Below are 24,649 nucleotides of genomic sequence, written 5' to 3' on the forward strand. Positions count from 1 at the left end.
CTCTATTTCCTATCATGTTGCCCCCTTCATCTTCAAACACAGAATTAAACCTGCCCACACTTTCTCTGATGTGCACTTCCATTGCGCTGCTTCTGTTTCTTGCCAGAGAAAATTTATCTTAAAAGTGCTTTTAAGAGTACCCGTGTGGGCCGGGCTCGGTGGCTCAAGCTTGTAATCCCAGCACTTTGGGAGGCCGAGACGGGTGGATCATGAGGTCAGGAGATCAAGACCATCCTGGCTAACACAGTGAAACCCTGTCTCTACTCAAAAATACAAAAAACTAGCCAGGCGTGGTGGCAGGCACCTGTAGTCCCAGCTACTTGGGAGGCTGAGGCAGGAGAATGGTGTAAACCCGGGAGGCGGAGCTTGCAGTGATCCGAGATCGGACTGCTGCACTCCAGCCTGGGCGACAGAGCGAAACTCCGTCTCAAAAAAAAAAAAAAAAAAAAGAGTACCTGTGATTAGACAAGGTCCACCCAGATAATCTAGAATAATCTCCCTAATTTAATGTCCATAACCTAATTACACCTGAAAAGTCTCTTTCACCACGTAAGGTAACATATTCACAGGTTCCAGGTATTAGGATGTGGGCATCTTTGGTGAACCATTCTACCTACCACACCAGTTACAAGGGTTGGGGGCAAGGTATAGCTATACAAATAGCAAGACAGGCACAGGTTGTAAACTGCTGTAGTACCTATATGTCCCTAAAAATGGTCATGCAGGAGAACATCGTTTTTTTGACCTCCACGAAACCTGGAATAGATTATGGTGCCTCTTCCCAAGATTCTGGAGGCCACAAAGGCAGTGACAGTGATTAACAGGTCTAGTCAGGGGGATTAACAGAAAATACCACTGTACAAAACAGGGGTAAAAAGTCCAGCATTTAACAAGTTTAGGAAGTTAGGAGAGAAAGAAAAAAATAAATGAAAATTTAAAAGTCCAGTACAAAGGTGATTGTTTGAATAAAAAATTAAAGTTTCCCTAGATTTTTTTTAAAGCTGTCCTTTCTATTTTCATAGTCCTCACATTACAAACAAGTCCTATACTGAGGGCCAAGCAATCTGATCAGGGTATTGGGGTTCTAATCTGGATTCTGCTATGTGGCCCTGAGTAAGTCGCCTCTCTTCTCTGGGTCTCAGTTCCCTTGCCCATACACAGGGGACTGAACTAGATCAGCCGTTCGCAAAAAGGGTTCTATGGAACATTCATTCCATGAAATGCTCTCTACAAGAAAAAGGGTCCCCATGCCAAATGTTTGAGAAATGTTGCTTGGAGCCACAGTGGTACTGTGAAAGGCTCTGAAAACTTCTATAACAAACAACTACCTAGTTTATTTAACCCAATGTTTCCTGATCATATTTGATAACAAACTCCTTTTTCCTAAGTACTGTACTACTCTTCAGCTAAGTACTGTACCTTCAGTTGTTACTTCCCTCCATTGAGATTGGCCTCTCCCTGAATAGTCGGTACCTCCCCACATCCCATCCCTTTGTCCCTGTCTCCTCCACCTACAGCACTCTTCCCCATACCTCGGTGTTTCGAAATCCTCCCTGTCATTTAAGACTAACTCAAATGGTGAGTGACTCTATCATGAATAGTTTTCTGATCCCATCAGCTGGAAATATATTCTTCTTCTTCATATGTACTGTTTAATAAACATTGAATGAGTGGCTACCATTGTTTAGCATCAGGCACTGAGAGTATATTGATATTATAACAGCACAGTCCCTCAATCATTCCTTATCCAGCATATATTTATTATCTACTATATACCAGTTACAAAAGTTACAAGAGCAAACAGGATGCAGTCCTTGCACTCAATGGGCTTTGACTGTCAAGGAAGAGCAGCTGTTGGTTAAGGCAATCTTAACCTAACATGAGACTGTAATTGGTAGGAGAGGACTCAGTATTCCTGGGTCCCAAGCCTGAATGCTATTCCCAGAAGTCTGTGGCTGCCTGGGCCAGGACCATCACGAGGAAGAAGAGCCAGACTGTTCCTCATGGGGCCTTGAGCCACTAAGGCAGCACGGGATAAATAAAGAACAGTGGAATTGGTCAGGTAGACCTGGGCTCACATTCTCTACCTCTGCTTACTGTCAGTGTACCCTCTTTGAGTATTAATTAGTGACCTCAACTCTTCAAGATGAATAACAGTATCTGGCTACAAGGTTACTATGGGAAAACAACCTGAAAATACCTGGAATAGATTTGACACGTGTCAGTTCTTCTACTGATATCAGCACTTTTTTTCTTCCCAAATTAACGATATTAACTTGATCAGACCCATGTCATTACCAGTACTTCAAGTTTCTCCTGTAGGGCACCAGTTAGGCACATGGATGGATTTCTTAGCCAATTCTGACTTTTCTTTTTTTGAGATGGAGTTTCGCTCTTGTTGCCCAGGCTGGAGTGCAAACTGCCTCCTGGGTTCAGGGGATTCTCCTGCCTCAGCCTCCTGAGTAGCTGGGATTATGCTAGAACAGGCTCCAAGACTGGCCATAAACAAGATCTCTGCAGCACTGTGACATGCTCATGATAGCTATAATGCTCACATTGCAGGTTGCTGGTTTACCAGAATGAGGGCAAGGAACACCTGGCCCACCCAGGGCAGAAAACCGCTCAAGGCATTCCTAAACCACAAACAATGGCATGAGCAATTAAGGACATGTTCCTGCTGCAGATAACTAGCCAGAGCCTGTCCCTTTGTTCTCCTGAAGAATACTTTTAGTTAATCTATAAACTGCAGAAATGATGTTTATCTCGGGCTTACTGTCAATAACTAGGTGGGTCAAACTCTGTTCGAGGCTCTTGGCTTTGAAGGCTGTTAGCCCCGCCCCCCATCCCACTTTGCACTCCATTTCTATGTCTGTGTCTTTATTCCTCTAGTACCGCTGGGTTGGGGTCTCCACCACCGAGCTGGTCTGGGCAAGCAGCACCCAAATGCAGGACTCGAACCCCAGTTGAAGGGTCGCGGAAGGGATGGTTGGAGAACATGGAATGACACTGGAGGACACCCAAGTACTCTTAAGCAATCCCCGCGGTGAATAAAAAGGGGAGCTTGGTAGCATCAGGGTAACAATTAGACAAGGGTCGAGCAGGCATGAGGCTTCTTTGAGTCTGCTTCAGCAGCTCCTCAGAAAAGGAGTGAAGGTTAGCACTAGCCACTTTATGCAGTTTTTTAGTGCGGTAGAGAAATACTGCCCTGGTTTCCTAACTGAGGAACCATGGATGTAGAGATCTGGGGGAAGGTAGGCGGCACGCTCAAAAAGGCATATAAGGATAGTGCTGAGGATATTCCTATAACTGTCCGGTCACTGTGGGCTCTGATTCGCTCCACCTTGGAACCTTTTCACACTGACAATGAGGAGGAAGGAGACGAAGAAGGGGGGGAGTGTGATAACGTTACCAAAGAGATAAAAGAACAGATCTGTCAACCACTTAAAGAGATCCAAGAAGGGGAAGCTTGTCCCTGCCCCTTGGCAACCCCTCAATACCTTGAAGATAGAGAATGGCCTGACCCTCCAGATCTTTCTTTTCCAGAGGACACTGGGCAAAAAGTAGTCGCCCCAGTGACTGTTCTAGCAGCGCCCCAAGCAACCATCCTCAGTTCTATTCAGACAGGAATTCAGCAAGCTAGAAGACAGGATGATTAGAGGCTTGGCAGTTAGTTCCCTGTTAGGATACATCCCCCAGATCAACAGGGGAATGTTATGGCTACATTTGAGCCTTTTCCTTTTAAATTACTCAAAGAGTTTAAACAGGCTATCAATCAGTATGAACCAGGTCTATGCCTGAAGTGTAAAAAAAGCAAGCATTGGGCCGGGCGCCGTGACTCACACCTGTAAGCCCAGCACTTTGGGAGGCCGAGGTGGGCGGATCATGAGGTCAGGAGATCAAGGCCATCCTGGCTAACATGGTGAAACCCATCTGTACTAAAAATACAAAAAAATTAGCCGGGCGTGGTGGAGGGCGCCTGTAGTCCCAGCTACTCGGGAGGCTGAGGCAGGAGAATGGCGGGAACCCAGGACGCGGAGCTTGCAGTGAGCCAAGATCCCGCCACTGCACTCCAGTCTGGGTGACAGAGCAAGACTCCACCAAAAAAAAAAAAAAAAGGAAAAGTGTCCTTCTAAATTTGATAAAGAGGGAAACCTGATTTGGGGAAATGCCATGAGGGGCTGTCCTGGGACCGGTTCCAAACCGGGGCATTCCTGGCTCAGGCCACTCCCTCACCCCTGTACAATGCTTGTCCCCCGCCATAGCCGGTAATGCGGCAGTAGACAGTGTAGCACCAGGGCTGTGAGTCTCCTGCCTGGAGAGCCGCCACAGAAAGTACCAACTGGAGTCTGCGGACCCCTGCCAGCAGGAACGATAGGACTACTTCTGGGAAGATCTAGTTTAAATTTAAAAGGAGTGCAGGTTCATACAGGAGTAATTGACTTGGCTTGTAATGGGGAAATTCAGATCATTATATCTACCTCCGTTCCTTGGACGGCAGAACCGGGAGAGCATATAGCACAGCTTCTGATTTTACTGTATGTGGGGCTAGGAAAAAGTGAAACTAAAAGAACAAGGGGATTTTGCAGTACAAATAAACAAAGGAAAGCTGCCCACTGGGTAAATCGAATTACTGATAAACATCCTACCTGTGAAATAACTATTCAGGGAAAGAAATGTAAAGGTTTGGTAGACACAGGAGCGGATATTTCATCATTTCTCTACAGCACTGGCCGTCTGCATGGCTAATTCAACCCACTCAATTTAACATAGTTGGAGTTGGTAAAGCCCCTGAAGTATATCAAAGTAGTTATATTTTGCATTGTGAAAGGGCCCAATGGACAATCTGGGACTATTCAACCAATTATAACTTCTGAACCTATAAATTTATGGGGGAGACATTTATTACAACAATGGGGAACACAAGTTTTAATTCCTGAGCAATTATACAGCCCTCAAAGTCAATATATGATGTATGAAATGGGGTATGTCCCTGCTATGGGACTAGGAAAAAATTTACAAGGTTTGAAGGAACCGCTTCAAGCAGAAAGAAAAAGTTTTCACCAAGGCTTAGGATACCATTTTTGATGGCAGCCATTGTTAAGCCTCCAGAACCTATCCCGTTAAAATGGCTGACAGACAAGCCAATATGGACAGAATAGTGGCCACTGAGTAAAGAGAAACTGGAGGCTTTAAATGAATTAATCAAAGAACAGCTTCAAAAGGGACAACGCTCTCCCCTTGAAATTCCCCAGTTTTCGTAATTAAGAAAAAATCAGATAAATGGAGAATGTTAACTGACTTAAGGACCATTAACTCAGTTATACAACCTATGAGGCTTAATAGCCAGGACTGCCTTCTCCTGCTATAATTCCAAAAAATTGGCCTTTTTTTGTTTTTTTGTTTTGAGACGGAGTCTCACTCTGTCACCCAGGCTGGAGTGCAGTGGCACAATCTCGGCTCACTACAAGCTCCGCCTGCCAGGTTCATGATGTTCTCCTGCCTCAGCATCCCAAGTAGCTGGGACTACAGGCGCCCGCTGCCACGACCAGCTAATTTTTTTGTGTTTTTAGTAGAGATGGGGTTTCAACGTGTTAGCCAGGATGGTCTCGATCTCCTGACCTCATGATCTGCCCACCTCGGCCTCCCAAAGTGCTGGGAATACAGGCGTGAGCCACTGCACCCGGCCAAAAACTCGCCTTTAATAGTCATAGATTTAAGACTGTTTGCATTTACGATTCCTGTGGTAAACAACCTGCAGCCTACTAAGCATTTTCATTGGAAAGTGTTGCCACAAGGCATGTTAAAAAGTCCAGCAATTTGCCAGATGTGTGTAGGGCAAGCAATTGAACCTACTCATAAAAGATTTTCACAGTGTTACATTATTCATTATATGGATGATATTCTTTGTGCTGCCCCCACTCGGGAAATATTACTCCAATGTTATGATCACTTGCAAAATTTGGTTTCTTGTGCCGGTTTAATTATAGCTCCTGGCAAAATTCAGACTACTCCTCCTTACTCCTACTTAAGGACCTTAGTAAATGACACTACAATAGTGCCACAAAAAGTAACCATATATAAGGATCAATTAAAAACACTGAATGACTTTCAAAAATTACTAGGGGACATTAATTGGATACGGCCTGCTTTAGGCATTCCTACTTATGCCATGAGTAATCTGTTTTCTATCCTTAGAGGAGATCCCAGTCTCACAAGTCCTCAGCAATTAACAAAAGAAGCTGAGGCAGAGCTGCAGCTAATCGAAAAGCAAGTCCATAAGGCCCAAATAAATAGAGGAGATCCAGAGAAGACTCTAGATTTGCTAATTTTTCCAACTCATCATTCACCTACTGGGGTTATTGTCCAAGAGCAAGATCTTGTAGAGTGAGTTTTCCTTCCACGTACTGATTCACGGACTTCTACTTCTTACTTGGATCAAATCACTACTATGATAGGAAATGGAAGAACTCAGATTGTTAAATTACATGGATATGATCCTGGAAAAACTATTGTCCCTCTCATGAAGGCAGAAATACAGCACGCTTTTATAAATAGTCTTACTTGGCAAACCCATTTAGCTGACTTTGTGGGTATTCTAGATAACCATGTTTGTAACACAAAACTGCTTCAATTTTTGAAATTAACTAATTGGATTCTCCCTAAAATAACTAAATTCAAACCAATTAAAGGTGCTGAGAATGTCTTCACAGATAGGTCTAGTAATAGCAAAGCCTCTTATTCTGGATCAAAAGGTAAAGTTTTTCAGACGCCCTATACTTCAGCTCAAAAAGTAGAACTTGTAGCTGTAATTGAGGTATTGACTGCTTTTAATATGCCTATTACTTCAGCTCAAAAAGCAGAGCTTATCGCTGTAATTGAGGTATTGACTGCTTTTAATATGCCTATTAAAGTGATTTCTGATTTTTCATATGTGGTTCATTCTATACAGTTAGTTGAAAATGCTTGGCCGGGCGCGGTGGCTCAAGCCTGTAATCCTAGCACTTTGGGAGGCCGAGACGGGCGGATCACAAGGTCAGGAGATCGAGACCACCCTGGCTAATACGGTGAAACCCCGTCTCTACTAAAGAATACAAAAAACTAGCCGGGCGACGAGGCGGGCGCCTGTAGTCCCAGCTACTTGGGAGGCAGAGGCAGGAGAATGGCGTAAACCCAGGAGGCGGAGCTTGCAGTGAGCTGAGATCCGGCCACCGCACTCCAGCCTGGGCGACAGAGCCAGACTCTGTCACAAAAAAAAAAAAAAAAAAAAGAAAATGCTCAGCTACGATTCCACACAGATGAGCAACTGGTGACTTTATTTACCCAACTGCAAACAGCAGTTAGGAGTAAAATGCACTCTTTTTTTTTTTTTTTTTTGAGGCGGAGTCTTGCTCTGTCGCCCAGGCTGGAGTGCAGTGGCCGGATCTCAGCTCACTGCAAGCTCCGCCTCCGGGTTCCCGCCATTCTCCTGCCTCAGCCTCCCAAGTAACTGGGACTACAGGCGCCCGCCACTCGCCCAGCTAGTTTTTTGTATTTTTTAGTAGAGACGGGGTTTCACTGTGTTCGCCAGGATGGTCTCGATCTCCTGACCTTGTGATCCGCCCGTCTTGGCCTCCCAAAGTGCTGGGATTACAGGCTTGAGCCACCGCGCCCGGCCAAATGCACTCTTTTTACATCACTCACATTAGAGCTCATACACCACTTCCAGAACCTTTGACTGCAGGGAATCAAATGGCTGATGGCCTAGCTGCTACTGCAATATCTACTGCTAGACACTTTCACAATTTAACCCAAGTTAATGCCTCTGGTGTCAAACGAAGATATAGCATTACCTGGAAAGAAGCTAAAGCTATTATCCAGTGATGCCCAACTTGCCAAATGGTGCATTCCTCATCTTTTTTTTTTTTTTTTTTGAGACAGAGTCTTGCTCTGTCGCCCAGGCTGGAGTGCAGTGGCTGGATCTCAGCTCACTGCAAGCTCCGCCTCCCGGGTTTACGCCATTCTCCTGCCTCAACCTCCAGAGTAGCTGGGACTACAGGCGCCCCACACCTCGCCCAGCTAGTTTTTTGTATTTTTTAGTAGAGACGGGGTTTCACCGTGTCAGCCAGGATGGTCTTGATCTCCTGACCTCGTGATCCGCCCATCTTGGCCTCCCAAAGTGCTGGGATTACAGGCTTGAGCCACCGCGCCCGGCCTTTTTTTTTTTTTTTTGAGACAGAGTCTCGCTCTGTTGCCCAGGCTGGAGTGCAGTGGCGTCATCTCGGCTCACTGCAAGCTCCGCCTCCCGAGTTCACGCCATTCTCCTGCCTCAGCCTCCCGAGTAGCTGGGACTACAGGTGCTCATCACCACATCTGGCTTTTTGTTTTTCAGTAGAGATGGTGTTTCACTGTGTTAGCCAGGATGGTTTCGATCTCCTGACCTCATGATCCACCTGCCTTGGCCACCCAAAGTGCTGGGATTACAGGCATGAGCCACCGCGCCTGGCCGCATGCCTCATCTTTTACAGGAGGAGTTAATCCTTGAGAATTGGAACCTAATTATCTTTGGCAAATGTATGTCACACATGTTCCCTCATTTGGGAGACTAGCTTATATACATATATGTATGGACACATTCTCACTTTGGGCTACACGCCAATCAGGAGAGTCTTCTGCCTGTGTTAAACGTCACCTTTTGCAGTGTTTTGCGGTGATGGGCATTCCAGCTTCTATTAAAACAGATAATGCCCCAGGCTATACTAGCCAAGCTCTAGCTACATTTTTCTCTATATGGAATATTAAACACATTACTGGTATCCCATACAATTCTTAAGGACAAGCCATAGTGGAAAGAATGAATCTCTCCCTGAAAGAGCAGTTGCAAAAACAGAAAGGAGGAGACAGTGACTACAGGACTCCACACATGCCAACTAGATCTATAATTATTAACTTTAAATTTTTTTTTTTTTAATAGCGATGGAGTCTGGCTCTGTCACCCAGGCTGGAGTGCAGTGGCGCAATCTCGGCTCACTGCAAGCTCTGCCTCCTGGGTTCACGTCATTCTCCTGCCTCAATCTCCTGAGGCACCCGCCACCACGCCCGGCTAATTTTTTTGTATTTTTAGTAGAGGCAGGGTTTCACCATGTTAGCCAGGATGGTCTCAATCTCCTGACCTCGTGATCCACCCGCCTCAGCCTCCCAAAGTGCTGGGATTACAGGCGTGAGCCGCCTCGCCAGGCTAGCTTTAAATATTTTGAGCCTGCCTAAAGGTCGATTGTTATCGGCAGCTGAAGAACATTTACAGAAGCCAGCTGCAAAGGCAGAAGTGCAACAACAGGTTTGGTGGAAAGACCCCATAACAAAAGGTTGGGAAACAGGTAAAATAATAACATGGGGCAGGTTATGCTTGTGTTTCTCCATGACCGAATCAACAGCCAATCTGGGTGCTATCGAGACATCTAAAACCCTACTATGAGCCAGATACCCAGGAAGAGGTTTTGGGAGGATCCCGAAGAACCTGAGGAAGGCAGAATGAGTAATTTAATGATAGCTATGAGAGCGGTGATCACCATTGCCGTGAGTATTCCTTCAGCAAGGGCTGACACAGAGAACAATTCCACTTATTGGGCATATTTACCTTTTCCACCACTTCCATAGCCTGTAACTTGGCTGGATCCCCCAGTGGAGGTATACACTAATGATAGCTCTTGGTTGCCTGGTCCTACAGATGATAGAGGCCCATCTCACCCACATGAGGAAGGAACTGTTATGAATATTTATGATTTGAACATCAGCCTATCTGTTTGGGAAAGGCCACTAGTTGCCTATCCCCGTGCTATCAATCTTCGCTGGCAATAATGCCTGGACGTATCACTCTATGGCACAGTTACACATGCTTTCTGGTCTCCGTATTTACCATAATGAATCTGCTCCTGTAATTGAGGCATATCACCCTCAAAAACCTATTTGTAAATAGGATTGGACCTGGTCAGAAAAAAATGAACATATTTGTTTGGGAAGATTGCATTGCAGAACAGGCAGAGGTGCTGCACAACGATTCCTATGGAATCATTATTGATTGGTTCCCTAAGGGGATGTTTAGCATAAATTGCACCTCTCAGTCTGCGTGCCACGGCCACACTATGTTCAGCTGCTCTGAATAAAACGATCAGATAGTAGAAATGATAAGAAGTACGGCAAGAGTTCCTATTATCTGGAAACACAGCAGTATAGTGGCACCTCAACCTCAAATGATATGGCCTGCTGTAGGAGCTAAACATAAGGATTTGTGGAAATTATTAATGGCTCTTAATAAGATCAAGATTTAGGAAGGACAACATACTACGCCATCACAATATAACCCTAATTACATTTCAGAACCTGTTGAAAACAATACAATTTGGATACAAAGTTGTGTTCGCCCTCCTTTTCTGTTGGTAATGGGTGATCTAAAGTTTGACATCCCTAATTATCATGTAACTTGCCAGGAATGTAGATTGTTCTCTTGTGTGAACTCTAATACTAATCATTCTATCATAGTAGTGAGAGCTCAAGGAGTATGGTTACCAGTGAGGCTTTCCCATCCTTGGGAAACCTCTCCCTCTGTACATACTATTACTGAAATTCTTCAGAAAATTCTGAGATGCTCTCGGTGTTTCATTGCTACTTTAATCTTAATTATTATGCGACTGATCACTGTCACTGCTACTGGTGCAGCAGCTGGAGTTGTGCTACATTCATCAGTGCAGACAGCAGATTTCATAAATAAATGGCAAAAGAATTCTACTCTGTTGTGCAACTCTCAAACTAAAATAGACCAAAAGATAGTTAATCAAATCAATGATCTCTGACAAACTGTAATGTGGCTAGGAGATCAAGTAGTTAGTTTGGAATATATAATGCAGCTAACATGCGACTGGAATACTTCTGACTTTTGTATCACTCCTTACCCTTATAATGAATCAGAGCATGAATAGAAAAGAAAAAAAAAGCATCTAGACACTCTACAAATTCGTCTTTAGATGTTGCAAAATTAAGAGAACAAACATTTAAAGCATCCCAGGCACACCTGACCTTAATGCCAGGAACTGGAGTGCTTGAAGGAGCTGCAGATAGATTGGCAGCCATAAATCTTTCGAAACGGATAAAAACACTTGGAGGCTCTATGATTTCTATGATGGTTGTGCTATTAATCTGTGTTATTTGTCTTTGTGTAGTCTGCAGATGCAAATCCCAACTCCTGGGAAAAGTAGCTCACCATTATAAAGCTGCCTTTGTTTTTATTGCCCTGCAAAAACAAAAAGGGGGACATGCTAGGAACAGTCCCCAAGACTGGCCATAAACAAGATCTCTGCAGCACTGTGACATGCTCATGATGGCTATGACGCTCAAGCTGGAGGTTGCTGGTTTACTGGAATGAGGGCAAGGAACACTGGGCCCACCCAGGGTGGAAAACCACTCAAGGCGTTCCTAAACCACAAACAATGGCAGGAGTGATCTGCACCTTGAGGACATGTTCCTGCTGCAGATAACTAGCCAGAGCCTGTCCCTTTGTTCTCGTGAAGAATATTTTTAATCTATAAACTGCAGAAATGATGTTTATCTCGGGCTTACTGTCAGTAACTATGTGGGTCAAACTCTGTTTAAGGCTCTCGGCTCTGAAGGCTGTTAGCCCCCGATCCCACTTTGCACTCTATTTCTGTGTCTGTGTCTTTATTCCTCTAGCACTGCTGGGTTGGGGTTTCCACGACCGAGCTGGTCTCAGCAGGATTACAGGCATGCGCCACCATGCCCAGCTGATTTTGTATTTTTAGTAGAGACAGGGTTTCTCCATGTTGGTCAGGCTGGTCTCAAACTCCTGACCTCAGGTGATCCGCCCACCTTGGCCTCCCGAGGAGCTGGGATTACAGGCATGAGCCACCGTGCCCAGCTAATCCTGACTTTTCTTTTCCCAACTCCCATAGCCTATTTGACCAGGCATCAGTCCCCATGACCTTCTCCCCATGACCTAGGAAGAAGCAACACACACTGCCAAACCCTACTACTGGCCCTACTTCATTTCTGAGAGGCATATCTCAGTGGTCCATCCTATTCAGTGATATTTTATTGTGACCCCTTGTGGCAGATAACACTGGTTGGCCCATTTAACACACATGCCCAATCAAATTTTTCCTTGCTTTCCTCTAATGTGGAGGCAGGAAAGCATCAAGTTCAATTTCCCAGCCTCATAACTTAACAGACATATGACAAAGATGTGGCCAATGAGACAATTTTTTTTTTTTTTGAGACAGAGTCTCATTCTGTTACCCACGCTGGAGTGCAGTGGCGTCATCTTGGCTCACTGCAACCTCTACCTCCCACGTTCAAGCAATTCTCCTGCCTAAGCCTTTAGAGTAGCTGGGATTACAGGCTCCTGTCACCACGCCCAGCTAATTTTTTGAATTTTTCATAGAGATGGGGTTTCACCATGTTGCTCAGGCTGGTCTCAAACTCCTGACCTCAGGTGATCCACCTGCCTCAGCCTCCCAAAGTGCTGAGATTACAGGGGTGAACCACTGCGCCTGGCCCAATAAGACTTTTTTTTTCCCAAGACGGAGTCTTGCTCTGTCGCCCAGGCTGGGGTGTGGTGGCATGATCTTGAGTCACTGCAACCTCTGCCTCCCGGGTTCAAGCGATTCTCCTGCCTCAGCCTCCCGAGTAGCTGGGATTATAGATGCCCGCCACCATGCTGGCTAATTTTTGTATTTTTTGGTAATGAGGGGGTTTCACCATGTTTGCCAGGCTGGTCTCGAACCCTGGACTTCGTGATATGCCCATCTCAACCTCCCGAAGTGCTGGGAAACTTTTTTAAAGGCCCTCCATCTACGATTCTTTCTTCCTGCCTGGATCTTGCAGAGGATGCAATCATTTTGTGACCATGAGGTGACAAGCATGATGTCGAAAGATCATCTACTAGGAAGATGAAGCAGAAATCAAGGGCCCAAGTCTCAGACAGCCTTGCTGAGCCAAGCTCACCCAGGCTACCTACTTCCAAGCTTCTTGTTGTGTGAGACAAATCTATCCCTCATTTGTTCAAGTCATTTTTAGAAGACTTTCTACAATCTGCAACAAAACACCTCTCTAACCAAAATACCTAGCCAAGGACATTAAACATTTATCGCCTCCTCGTTTTTTCTGCTGTGAGCAAAACATTTGTCTAGCTAAGGGCTTGATTAGACCTTCTAGATTTGACAACACACTAAATACTTATTTTCAACACAATAACTCCCATGAGCTGGCCACACGATCGATAGTTACAGAAAAGGTGTCAGGACTGCTGCTGCTTTACCTGCATCACGTCAAGTCTGGGATGAAGAAGCTTTGAGATGAAATGCAGAAGCTTCAACTAGAATTGCTAGTTTTTAATTTGTACCGAAAAAATAGTGATAGGCACTCTTCCTGGATGAGGAAGGATTTCCTTACAGCATGTACAAATCACAAAGGGGAAAGATAAGAACTGTCACAGCTGTTCAAAGAATAGGTTGCTCTCAAAATGGGTATCTGAGGTTATGGCTCTGAGAATGGGATGCCTTTCAACAGCTTCTGAAAGGAAGTCTTGTGAAATGGAGACAATAAGCCAATATTACTGTTAACATCAATATAAGATTAGCTCAGGACTTAGAGGGGCAAATAATGACTAATGTCATGTATATTTCAGAAGTACACAATCCCTGCCATTTGCTGAAGAAAGTTGCTGTGAGTCCCCAAAGAATCTGGATCCACCCAGGCCCCAGGTCTCTGGGCAGGGTCGGCGTGGAGGTGACGAAACCCAGCAGAGGCCTCCTACTCCCAGGCTTTGTGGTAACAGGAGCTGGGCTAGGACTCCACTTTGCATCATGAGATAAAACATGTGTAGTGCTACCATTTAGCCCAGACTATACACATACACATATACGTTACCAAAAGCATCACAGAAACTGCAGCCTTGCCTGCTTCTCTTCTACTGATAGAGGAGGGGCCCAGGTGGCCCAGAATAATAAACAGGACCTGCACCAGAATCCAGCAAGGCCTATCTACACCTTCAGGTGCTTCCCCGTCCCCACTTAACCACTCTGCCCCATCGCCCACCCTCTCTCCCAATCTCTGAACCACTCGTGTCCCAGTCAGGAAAGCATCACTGAGTTTCTGCATCAATGGTCTCTTTCAGGTCTCCCAGACCGTCTGCTATGCTCCAGCTGTCCCCCAGGCTGGAGTGCAGTGACGCCATCTCGGCTCACTGCAACCCCCGCCTCCCCGGTTCACGCCATTCTCCTGCCTCAGCCTTCCAAGTAGGTGGGTCTACAGGCTCCTGCCACCATGCTCGGCTAATTTTTTGTATTTTTAGTAGAGATAGGGTTTCACCTTGTTAGCCAGGATGGTCTTGATCTCCTGACCTTGTGATCCGCCCACCTCGGCCTCCCAAAGTGCTGGGATTACAGGCGTGAGCCACCACGCCCGGCCTTGATCCAGCTGCTTTCAAGTTGATTACAGACTCTGTGGCCTCTGAAATACTAACTTTTAGAAGATAAAAGCCACTTCAGGGATAAAATTCACTTAAATGTAGTTTTACTAAGAAGCATTTCTAGGCTGTTAGAAATTTTAAAGAAACAAACTGTTCAACTTTAAGACTGGGAATTCCCTTTTCTTCAGCACAGAAGGAAGGTTTCAGGTTACATCTGGGTGGAGGGGACCGCTCCTCAGCAGGACTGCAGCAGATGTTCACAAGGCCATTGCCTTAGAAACCAAATGTAAAGTTTGCAACCCTTAAGAAATCTCAACTGAGGATGTAGGTCAGCAGCTCTGATCTCTACATGGGAGGGTCACCCGACTTCTGCTTCTAGGAGCCGGCCACCTTCTTCACACTAAGCCATCCATTACTGCACCATTGACCCATGGCATCCTGGAGGTTTTCTCAGAGTGTGACCAGGCAGAACAAACGAGGTCCATCTGCACAGGTTATCTGGTTTTTCCAGGGGCCTTGCACACTGACACAACAACCTAACCCCATTCTAGACAAGAACTCGGACTCTCTTGGGTTTCAGTCTAGAAAAGGAGCTCCAACATCTCTTTTAAATACACTTGCTTCCTACCTCATTGCTTTTCTAGCCCCTTCTTCTTCCTTTTTAGGCACCTAAGACTGATGTTCTCCACTTATGAAACATTCCCTCTCCCAAGTGCCCCACAGCCAGTTTTCCTGCTCCTACCAGACTTCTCACCTGAAGTTCTCTTCACCAACCCTCATGCCCAGGCTGCCTCCTCCCCTTCCCACCACCACCTCAGGCTCCAGCCTGGCAGCCCAGTTCATGGTGCCTCAGCTCCACTTTAGCGGGCAAAGCCAATGCTCGTGAGCCTGGAGCAGCATGGACTGCCGCGTCACCACTCCGCACCCATCCTGCTTCTAATGTGACCCAAAGGAGCAGTCAGTAGCAAGAGAAGCAGAATCTTTGCCTTTTAAGAGTTAGGTTTAGGATAAGTGTCACTGCAAACTTGGGATCCTTAGCTAAGTTATTTTACAACTGTATAGTGAGAGACTCCAGAAAGATTTTCCTAACTCTGAGCGTGTATTTACATTTCAAGGGAAAATGAGGCCCAGGACCTTGGAGACATGCCTAGGTCATAAAAACTGGAGCCACGAGAGCTGACCTGGCTCCTGGAAAGATGTATATTCCAGAAGGTTAAAGGGAGAACCCGGGATCCTTCGATTCTGTCTACAGGCAGCAAAGATGCTTCCTCCCTCCTTTTAGGAGAGGAGGGAAGCAGTTGCCTCTTTTTCCTTCATGTAAACAACGAAATTCCATTTTTCTTTGTCTGTCACCTGTGGAGTATCTGACCACTAGGGCTGGAGATTTTTCCATCTGGCTTTCATCATACCACCCTGGGGTAAGCCCTGGGGCAGGGAGTGCCTATGCAGTTAAAATGATTTACTTAATATTATTTTATCTTACTCTGTAAATAACAAATGCCTCTGATGCAGAAGACATCATGTGTGCATTCAAAATAAAATTAATAAAGATGACTATTAAAAGCCCAACAGTTACAGCAGCAAAGATGATAGGGTCCTATTTGTCATCTAGTTTAATGGAAGAGACAGACAAGAGCCTGTAGCTGGTTAGGAGGATTGGAGCAATATCCATGGGAACCAGCACAGACCTACTGAAACGACTGCAAAACATGTTAGCCAGGGATCAGGAGGTAGGCTTGGAAAATGCTGCCAGAATGGCACCTTTGGATTTTGCTGTCCTCCCCAGGTGGGAGGGGAAGGGACCTGGAAATTCTTAGAGATGGCTTTAGATGGGACGAGAGAAGTTTCTGTCGCTGTCTTCTTGCAGTGAGACGGAGAGGGTTCTTGAGCTCCCACAGCCAGAACCGGTCTATGAGGGCTGCAGGGCCACGCTGCAGCAAGGAGAAGGGTGTCTGGCTTACTGTCTTGGAGACACTTTTCTGTTCCCATCTAATCCTAAGTTCCCTTCCTACCCCAGCTGATCTTCCTGTCTCAGGAGGCACTGCACTAGTCCCCTACATGGGGAAACAGGAATGTAGGGGAGAGATTTGAATGTTGATAGTGGTGTCAGGTACTAGCACACTCGTGCCCACGTGGGAGACGGATGCTAAGGAATGTAGAGAAAAACCTCTGAGCAGCAGAAACAGTCCTGGAGACTTCTCTCCCAGGTCCAAACGGGGAGAAGGAGAAGGAGAGCTCTCATACACCATGCTGTCGCCTGCATTCTGCCTCCCTTTTTGCATTTCCTCCAGCAGGGAGGAATAGCTTCTCCCTGCAGCTGCAATTTTATCCCTGTAAATGCTGAATTTAACTGTTAGGGTTTGTGCGAAACTTTGAGTGGAAGAAAATAAGAGTTTAAAAACAGCTTTGGGGCCAGGCGCGGTGGCTCACGCCTGTAATCCCAGCACTTTGAGAGGCCGAGGTGGGTGGCTCACCTGAGGCTGGGAGTTTGAGACCAGCCGGACCAACACGGAGAAAACCCGTCTCTACTAAAAACACAAAATTAGCTGGGTGTGGTGGCACATGCCTATAATTCCAGCTACCAGGGAGGCTGAGGCAGGAGAATTGCTTGAACCTGGGAGGCAGAGGTTGCGGTGAGCTGAGATTGTGCCATTGCACTCCAGCCTGGGCAACAAGAGTGAAACTCCATCTCAAAAAAAAAAAAAACCAGCTTTGGTTCCAGGTGCAGTGGCTTACACCTGTAATCCCAGCACGTGACCCCCATCTTTGGCTGAACTAAGGAGGAAGTCCTAAAACATGAGGAGAGCATTCTGCCCTGCTCTCCCAACCTGCTACCCTGTGCCCTCTTCCTGACTGCTCTTCTGGGAGCAGTGAGCATTCTGAATTCAAACTGACTACTGAGTATACCATTTCTGACAGCTCTGGTCACAGACAGTAGGGTATGGTCCCAGCTCACACATGGTCCAAACATAACATCTTGCACACCTCCAGATGTCACAGGACAGATGAATTGGTCAGGACTGCTTAAAACTGCCTCCAAGCAGTCCCTCTGAAAACAAGAACTGACCTGAATTATTTGGGCTGAATTGGGAGGGGCTCCCAAGTTTATCAGCTGATGAGAGATGAGAGGACATATTAAGAGTCTTTTTTTGATTTGTTTTTTCCTTTTTTTAGCCAGGTGCAGTGGCTTATGCCTATAATCCTGCCATTTTGGGAGGCTGAGGTGGGAGGATCACTTGAGCCTAGGAGCTCCAGACCAGCCTGGGTAATATAATGAGATCCCATCGCTACAGAAAATTAAAAAATTAGCCTGGCTTGGTGGTGTACGCCTGAGGTCCCAACTACATGAGGCTGAGGCGGGAGGATCGCTTACGCTGGGGAAGTTGAGGCTGCAGTGAACTGAGATCATGCCACTGCACTCCAGCCTGGGTGACACAGCGAGACCCAGTCTCAAAAAAACAAGTCTTTCTTTTAAGAGTTAAAAATTTTTTTGGCCGGGCACCATGGCTCATGCCTATAATCTCAGCACTTTGGGAGGCCGAGACAGGAGGATCACCTAAGGTCAGGAGTTCAAGACCAGTCTGACCAACATGGCGAAACCTCGTCTCTACTAAAAATACAAAAATCAGCTGGGTGTGGTGGTGCATGCCTGTAGTCCCAGCTACTCGGGAGGCTGAGGCAGGAGAAATGCTTGAACCCAGAAGACGGAGGTTGCAGTGACACAACATTGTGCCACTGCACTCCAGCCTGGGTGACAGAGCAAGACTCTTATCTCAAAAAAAAAAGGTTGTTTTTTGTTTTGTTTTGTTTTTTTTTAAGACACAGTCTCTTTCTGTCACCCAGGCTGGAGTGCAGTGGTGTGATCACAGCTCACTGTAACCTCAAACTCCCACGTTCAAGGAATCCTCTCACCTCAGCATCCCAAGTAGCTGCACCTCGAGTATCTGGGACCACAGGCATGCACCACCATGCTTAGCTAATTTTAACATTTTTTGTAGAGATGGTCTGGCTATGTTGCCCAGGCTGGTCTCCTACTCCTGGTCTCAAGCAATCCTCGTCCCTAAGCATTAGGAGCCTTATCTACTGTGCATGCCTAGAAGGTAACGTCTTACTTGGTAGCCTTAACAACTGTAAACTCTTTGTTAGCAGGGGTGCCATGTGTGCCCTCTGAGGTCATGCATATGAAAGGTAGGCATTAATTTATCTCTTGTAAAAAACACTGGCTTATACCTAGAGGCGGTTCAAGTCTTTGAGGAAACACCCCAGGTAGATCAAGTAGCCCTCAGACATGCACTCTGTGGGCAGCATACCTATAGCGAGTTATGCCATTGGAAAGGTGGCATGGGCCAGGTGGAGTGGCTCACACCTGTAACCCCAGCACTTTAAGAGGCCAAGGTGGGCAGATCCCTTGAGTTCAGGAGTTCAAGATCAGCCTGGACAACATGGTGAAACCCTGTATCTACTAAAAATAACAAAAATTAGCCAGGTGTGGTGGCATGCACCTGTAGTCCCAGCTACTCGGGAGACTGATGTGGGAGAATCACCTGAGCCCAGAGAGGTCAAGGCTACATGCAGTGAGCCGTGATCGCACCACCGGACTCCAGCCTGGGTGACAGAAAGAGACGTCTCAAAAAACAAAAAACAGGCGAGGCACAGTGGCTCATACCTGTAATCCCAGCACTTCAGGAGGCTAAGGTGGGTGGATCACCTGAGGTTAGGAGTTCGAGACTAGCCTGACCAACATGGTGAAACTCCTTCTCTATTAAAAATATGAAATTAGCCGGGCATGGTGGCACATGCCTGTAATCTCAGCTACTAGGTAGGATGAGACAGGGGAATCACTTGAACCTGGGAGGTGAAGGTTGCAGTGAGCTGAGATTGTGCCACAGCACTCCAGCCTGGGCAACAAGAGTGAAACTCTGTCTCAAATTAAAAAAAGAAAGAAAAGAAAAAGGCTGGGCGCAGTGGCTCACACCTGTGATCCCAGCACTTTGGGAGGCTGAGGCAGGAGATCACCTGAGGTCAGGAGTTCGAGACCACCCTGACCAACATGGAGAAATCCCGGCTCTACTAAAAATACAAAATTAGCCAGGCATGGTGGCACAAGCCTTAATCCCAGATACTCAGGAGGCTGAGGCAGGAGAATCGCTTGAACCCGGGAGGTGGAGGTTGCAGTGAGCCGAGATAGCACCATTGCACTCCAGCCTGGCAACAAAAGTGAAACTCCATCTCAAAAAACAAAAAAAAGAAAGAAAGGTAAGAAAGGTGGTATGAAATTGTTCTATACTTTAACTGAATGAAATGACTTATGACCCTGACTCAGCCTGAAAAGCCTTACCATTCAGGTCAGCTTCACATCACTGGCCAATTATACAGAAGATAGAATTTGCTACAGATTTCTTCCTTGCAGGCCATGACCAAGTCTGACCAAATTAATAATATGCCCAACTATATGTCTTGAAGCCAGGTTAATTCAGAAACTTGAGAAAGTCACCAGGTTTTCTAAGGTAAACCTTTATGGTAAATGAGATTTGTTCAACTGACTAAAACCAGAAGCCTCGGAGGGTGAGCAAAGAGACCACACAGTGGGGTTGATCTCATTCTGCCCTTGCGAGTTCTGCAGGCAATAGCTGAATAAGTGCTGCTTAAGGCGAACCCAACGGACTGGGTCCTAGCACCTGCTGATCACATTAAAACAAAATGACCGGCCGGCACGGTGGCTCATGCAGGTAATCCCAGCACTTTGGGAGGCTCAGGTGGGCGGATCACCTGAGGTCAGGAGTTTGAGAAGAGCCTGGCTAACATGGTGAAACCCCACTTCTACTAAAAATACAAAAAATTAGCTGGGCATGGTGGCGCGTGCCTGTAATCTCAGCTACTCAGGAGGCTGAGGCAGGAGAATCACTTGAACCCAGGAGGTGGAGGTTGTGGTGAGCGGAGATTGCACCACTGAACTCTAGCCTGGACAACAAGAGCGGAACTCTGTCTCAAAAAAAAAAAAAAGAAGTGTTTCCCAGTTACACAGGTAGTAAGAAATATACTCAGACAACTGCCAAGTAAGGCAGACAAATAAGTCTGACTTCACTTTCAATGCAAATAAAATAAGCATGTGAACCTGACACCACCATCTCACATATCAATTCTGATTCTGATTCTGGACGACAGAGCGAGACTGTCTCAAAAAAAAAAAAAATTAGCCAGGCATGGTGGCATGTGCCTGTAGTCCCAGTTACTCAGGAGGCTGTGGCAGGAATATCTCTTGAGCCCAGGAGCTGAGGCTGCAGTGAGCTATGATTGTGAGACTGCACTACAGCCTGGATGATAGATTGAGACCCTGTCTTGGAGAAGAAAAAAAAACAGACACAAAAATCTTAAAGCAGTAAGAGAAAAACGTCCACACATACAGGGGAATCACAATAAGATTAACAGCTAACTTCTCATCAGAAACAATGGAGTTCAGAAGCCAGTGAGATGACATATTCATTTATTTTTGAGAGGGAGTCTCACTCTGTCACCCAGGCTGGAGTGCAGTGGCACAGTCTCGGCTCACAGCAACCTCCACCTCCCAGGTTCAAGCGATTCTGCTGCCTCAGCCTCCCAAGTAGCTGGGATTACAGGTACTCGCCACCACGCCTGGCTAATTTTTGTATTTTTAGTAGAAATGGGGTTTCACCATATTGGCCAGGCTGGTCTCGAACTCCTGAACTCAGGTGGTCCACTCGCCTGGGCCTCCCAAAGTGTTGTGATTACAGGCGTGAGCCACCACCCCTGGCTGTTTGTTTTTAAGACAGAGTCTCGCTCTGTTGCCTAGGCTGGAGTGTAGTGGTGCAATCTCAGTTCACTACAACCTCCACCTCTGGGGTTCAAGCAATTCTTCTGCCTGAGCCTCCCGAGTAACTGGGATTACAGACGCACACCACTATGCCCAGCTAACTTTTGTATTTTTAATAGAGACAGGGTTTCACCATGTTGGCTAGGCTGGTCTTGAACTCCTCACCTCAAATGATCCACCCACCTGAACCTCCCAAAGTGCTGGGATTACAGGCGTGAGCCACTGCGCCCAGCAAATAGATGTACATATTTTGGGGGGGGCACATGTGGTAATCTGGTACATTTATACATTCATATAGTGCATAAAGACCACATCAGGGTAATTAGGGTATCCATCACCTTAAATATAAGTTTAATGATTTTTTTACTACCACAATTGGACAATAATTATATTAGAAAGTGAGGCCGGGTGTGGTGGCTCATGCCTGTAATCCTAGCACTTTGGGAGGCTGAGGTGGGCAGATCATGAGGTCAGGAGATCGAGACCATCCTAGCTAACAGGGTGAAACACCATCTCTACTAAAAAGTACAAAAAAAAAAAAAAACAATTAGCCAGGCGCAGTGGCGGGCACCTGTAGTCCCAGCTACTCCGGAGGCTGAGGCAGTAGAATGGTGTGAACCTGGGAGGCGGAGCTTGCAGTGAGCCAAGATCACACCACTGCACTCCAGCCTGGGCGACAGAGCGAGGCTCTGTCTCAAAAAAAAAAAAAAGAAAGTGAATTAAAACACAATTAAGTTTACTCTTGGCACACTCAACTTCCTAGAGTCTCCCTTTCTCCACTCTTTTTTCCTTTTTTTTTTTTTTTAAGATAGTCTCACTTTGTAGCCCAGGTTGGAGTGCAGTGACACAATCATAGCTCTCTGGAACTTTGACCTCCCAGGCTCAAGAAATCCTCCCACCTCAGCCTCCTGAGTCACTGGGACCAAAGCTGTACATTCCACACCTGGCTAATTTATTGTTTGTGGAGACAGGCTCTCCCTATGTTGCCCAGGCTGGTTTCAAACTCCTGGCTCAAGTGATCCTCCCACCTCAGCTTTGCAAAGAGTTGGAATTACAAGCATGAGCCATCGGACCTGGCCTCACTCTTGTTTTTGTGTGTTTGTTTGCTTTTTGTTGGTTTTGTTATTTTTGTTTTTTTCTTGAGACAGGGTCTCGCATTGTCACCCAGGCTGGAGCACAGTGGCTCAATCTTGGCTCACTGCAGCCTTGACCTCACAGGCTCAAGCAATCCTCCCACCTTAGCCTCCCAAGTAGCTGAGACTACAGCTCACCACCACCATGCCCAGCTAATTTTTGTATTTTTTTTTTTTTTAGTTTAGCACCATTTATTAAGTGATCTCAGCTGTTGTTGTAGCTGCTGTGTGTCAGCCTGTTCTTAAAACATAAAATGCTCTTCCAATTCCTCTTGTCCAGGACAGAAGGATCTTCCAGGTAGCACGCCAACAGAACAAGAGACTCCGATGATGCCAGCTTCAATGATGGTGCCATCCAGAGAGGGAGAGGGTCATGGCACATTCAACCGTGGCTTCCAGAGGTTTTGAAAAAGGAGCCTTTGGGGGCCCAGCCTGCCTGGCATTTTGATGCTGTCGGTGTGAGTTTTGTATTCCGTAATGGTGTTGGGAGGTAGGTTAAGCACTCGCCGAAGTGTGTCCCGGATTCGGGCTGTGGTTGCTTGGTCACTGGCAGTCTTATTCCATATTGAAATAATGTCCTCCTGAAAGCGGACAGACACCACAGCCCCACAGATCTCCTCCCCAACCATGAACTGTTCCCCCAGCATGGCCAAAATGAGATTCTCCCAGCAACGGGAGGCTAAGCCCTTCCGCAGCCGAATAATCCACTTGCCACCATTTTTATTTGCATCATCCTCCCACATGGGTTTAATTCCTTCTTTGAAGAGATGGAAGTCACCGTGGCCTGTCAGGTCCCCGGGACGTACCATGTGGCTATAAAACCTCCAGAACTGCTCCACAGAGGCAAAGGTGCCAATCTGTTTGATATTCTGTTCATAGCTCTGTGAGCTGGTGGGACGGCCGGGGGTTCTCCTGGAGTACCAAAAAGTGTAGTTGTACTGGAGAGGATGCTCTGCTGGTCCAGGAACAACAGCCTTTCTCTTGCTACTGCTCTGATTCTTGTCTCGTTTCGTTTTTTCCTTCTCACCATCTTTCTGTGTGCTGTTTTCTTCATTCTGATCATGGTCTCCACTGTCATCATCTTTCAAAGCGTCGAACTTGTTGTTCATCCTCTCCAATTTTTGTATTTTTTGTAGAGACAGGATTTCACCACATTGCCCAGGCTGGTCTTGAACTCCTGAGTTCATGCAATCCACCTGCCTTGGCCTCCCAGTGCTGGGATTACAGGCATGAGCCACTGTGCCTGGCCAAATGTTTAAAAGTATATCTAAATCAACTTGTGCACCACCACAGTGACCACCACAATCATATAGATGCCACACTTTGGGAAATATTGCCCTAATCCATTGTGTGGGATGAAACTGTGAATGGAAATAGAAGGCGCTGTCCTTGCAAAGTGCTCTGGTTTGATAACCAGGCTTCCTTCTGAAAAGGATGTCTTCAGCTGTTTTATGCACTTTGTGCTACAGGCACATCAAGTAACCACTAAGCTCTATAGCACTTTAAGTTGGAAAGTGTTTAAGGTGGGAGGGAGGGGAGCTCTTTTTATTACCAAGGCTTTCTTTTTTTTTTTTTTGAGACGGAGTCTCGCTCTGTCGCCCAGGCTGGAGTGCAGTGGCCGGATCTCGGCTCACTGCAAGCTCTGCCTCCCAAGTTTACACCATTCTCCTGCCTCAGCCTCCCGAGTAGCTGGGACTACAGGCGCCCGCCACCTCGCCCGGCTAGTTTTTTTTGTATTTTTTAGTAGAGCCAGGGTTTCACCGTGTTAGCCAGGATGGTCTCGATCTCCTGACCTCATGATCCGCCCGCCTCGGCCTCCCAAAGTGCTGGGACTACAGGCTTGAGCCACCGCGCCCGGCCTACCAAGGCTTTCAATCAGCAAATTTAACTATAGCCAACTGCAGGGCTAGAGAAAAAAGCTTCGGTTTTAAAACAAAAAGCTCACGCCTGTAATCCCAGCACTTTGGGAGGCTGAGGCAGTCAGATCATGAGGTCAGGAGATTGACACCATCCTGGCTAACACGGTGAAACCCCATCTCTACCAAAAATACAAAAAAATGAGCCGGGCGTGGTGGCCTGTAGTCCCAGCTTCTCAGGAGGCTAAGGCAAGATAATCGCTTGAACCCGGGAGGCGGAGATTGTAGTGAGCCAAGCTCGCACCACTGGACTCCAGCCTGGGTGACAGAGTGAGACTCCATCTCAAAACAAGAACAAAAACAAAGAACACAG

General features: G+C 46.4%; 2 protein-coding genes across 3 annotated transcripts in view; both read right to left on the reverse strand.

The window, feature by feature from the left end:
* The window catches only part of STOX1 (storkhead box 1), a 73,902-nt gene that overhangs the window by 24,708 nt on the left and 24,545 nt on the right, over positions 1–24,649 (reverse strand). The gene's annotated exons all lie outside the window — the stretch shown is intronic.
* LOC117082166 (eukaryotic translation initiation factor 4E type 2-like) lies at positions 22,586–23,529 on the reverse strand. The gene has a single exon (XM_033208747.1). The coding sequence runs from the start codon at positions 23,527–23,529 to the stop codon at positions 22,792–22,794; it is 738 nt and encodes a 245-aa protein (XP_033064638.1). The 3' UTR covers positions 22,586–22,791.

The sequence above is a fragment of the Trachypithecus francoisi genome, unplaced genomic scaffold (genome assembly GCF_009764315.1).
Source record: "Trachypithecus francoisi isolate TF-2019V2 unplaced genomic scaffold, Tfra_2.0 Lachesis_group9, whole genome shotgun sequence".
NCBI lineage: Eukaryota > Metazoa > Chordata > Mammalia > Primates > Cercopithecidae > Trachypithecus > Trachypithecus francoisi.

What these genes read in the sequence shown, in the direction of transcription:
- LOC117082166 (XM_033208747.1), bottom strand. Translation starts at nt 23,529, where the DNA reads ATGAACAACAAGTTCGACGCTTTGAAAGATGATGACAGTGGAGACCAT.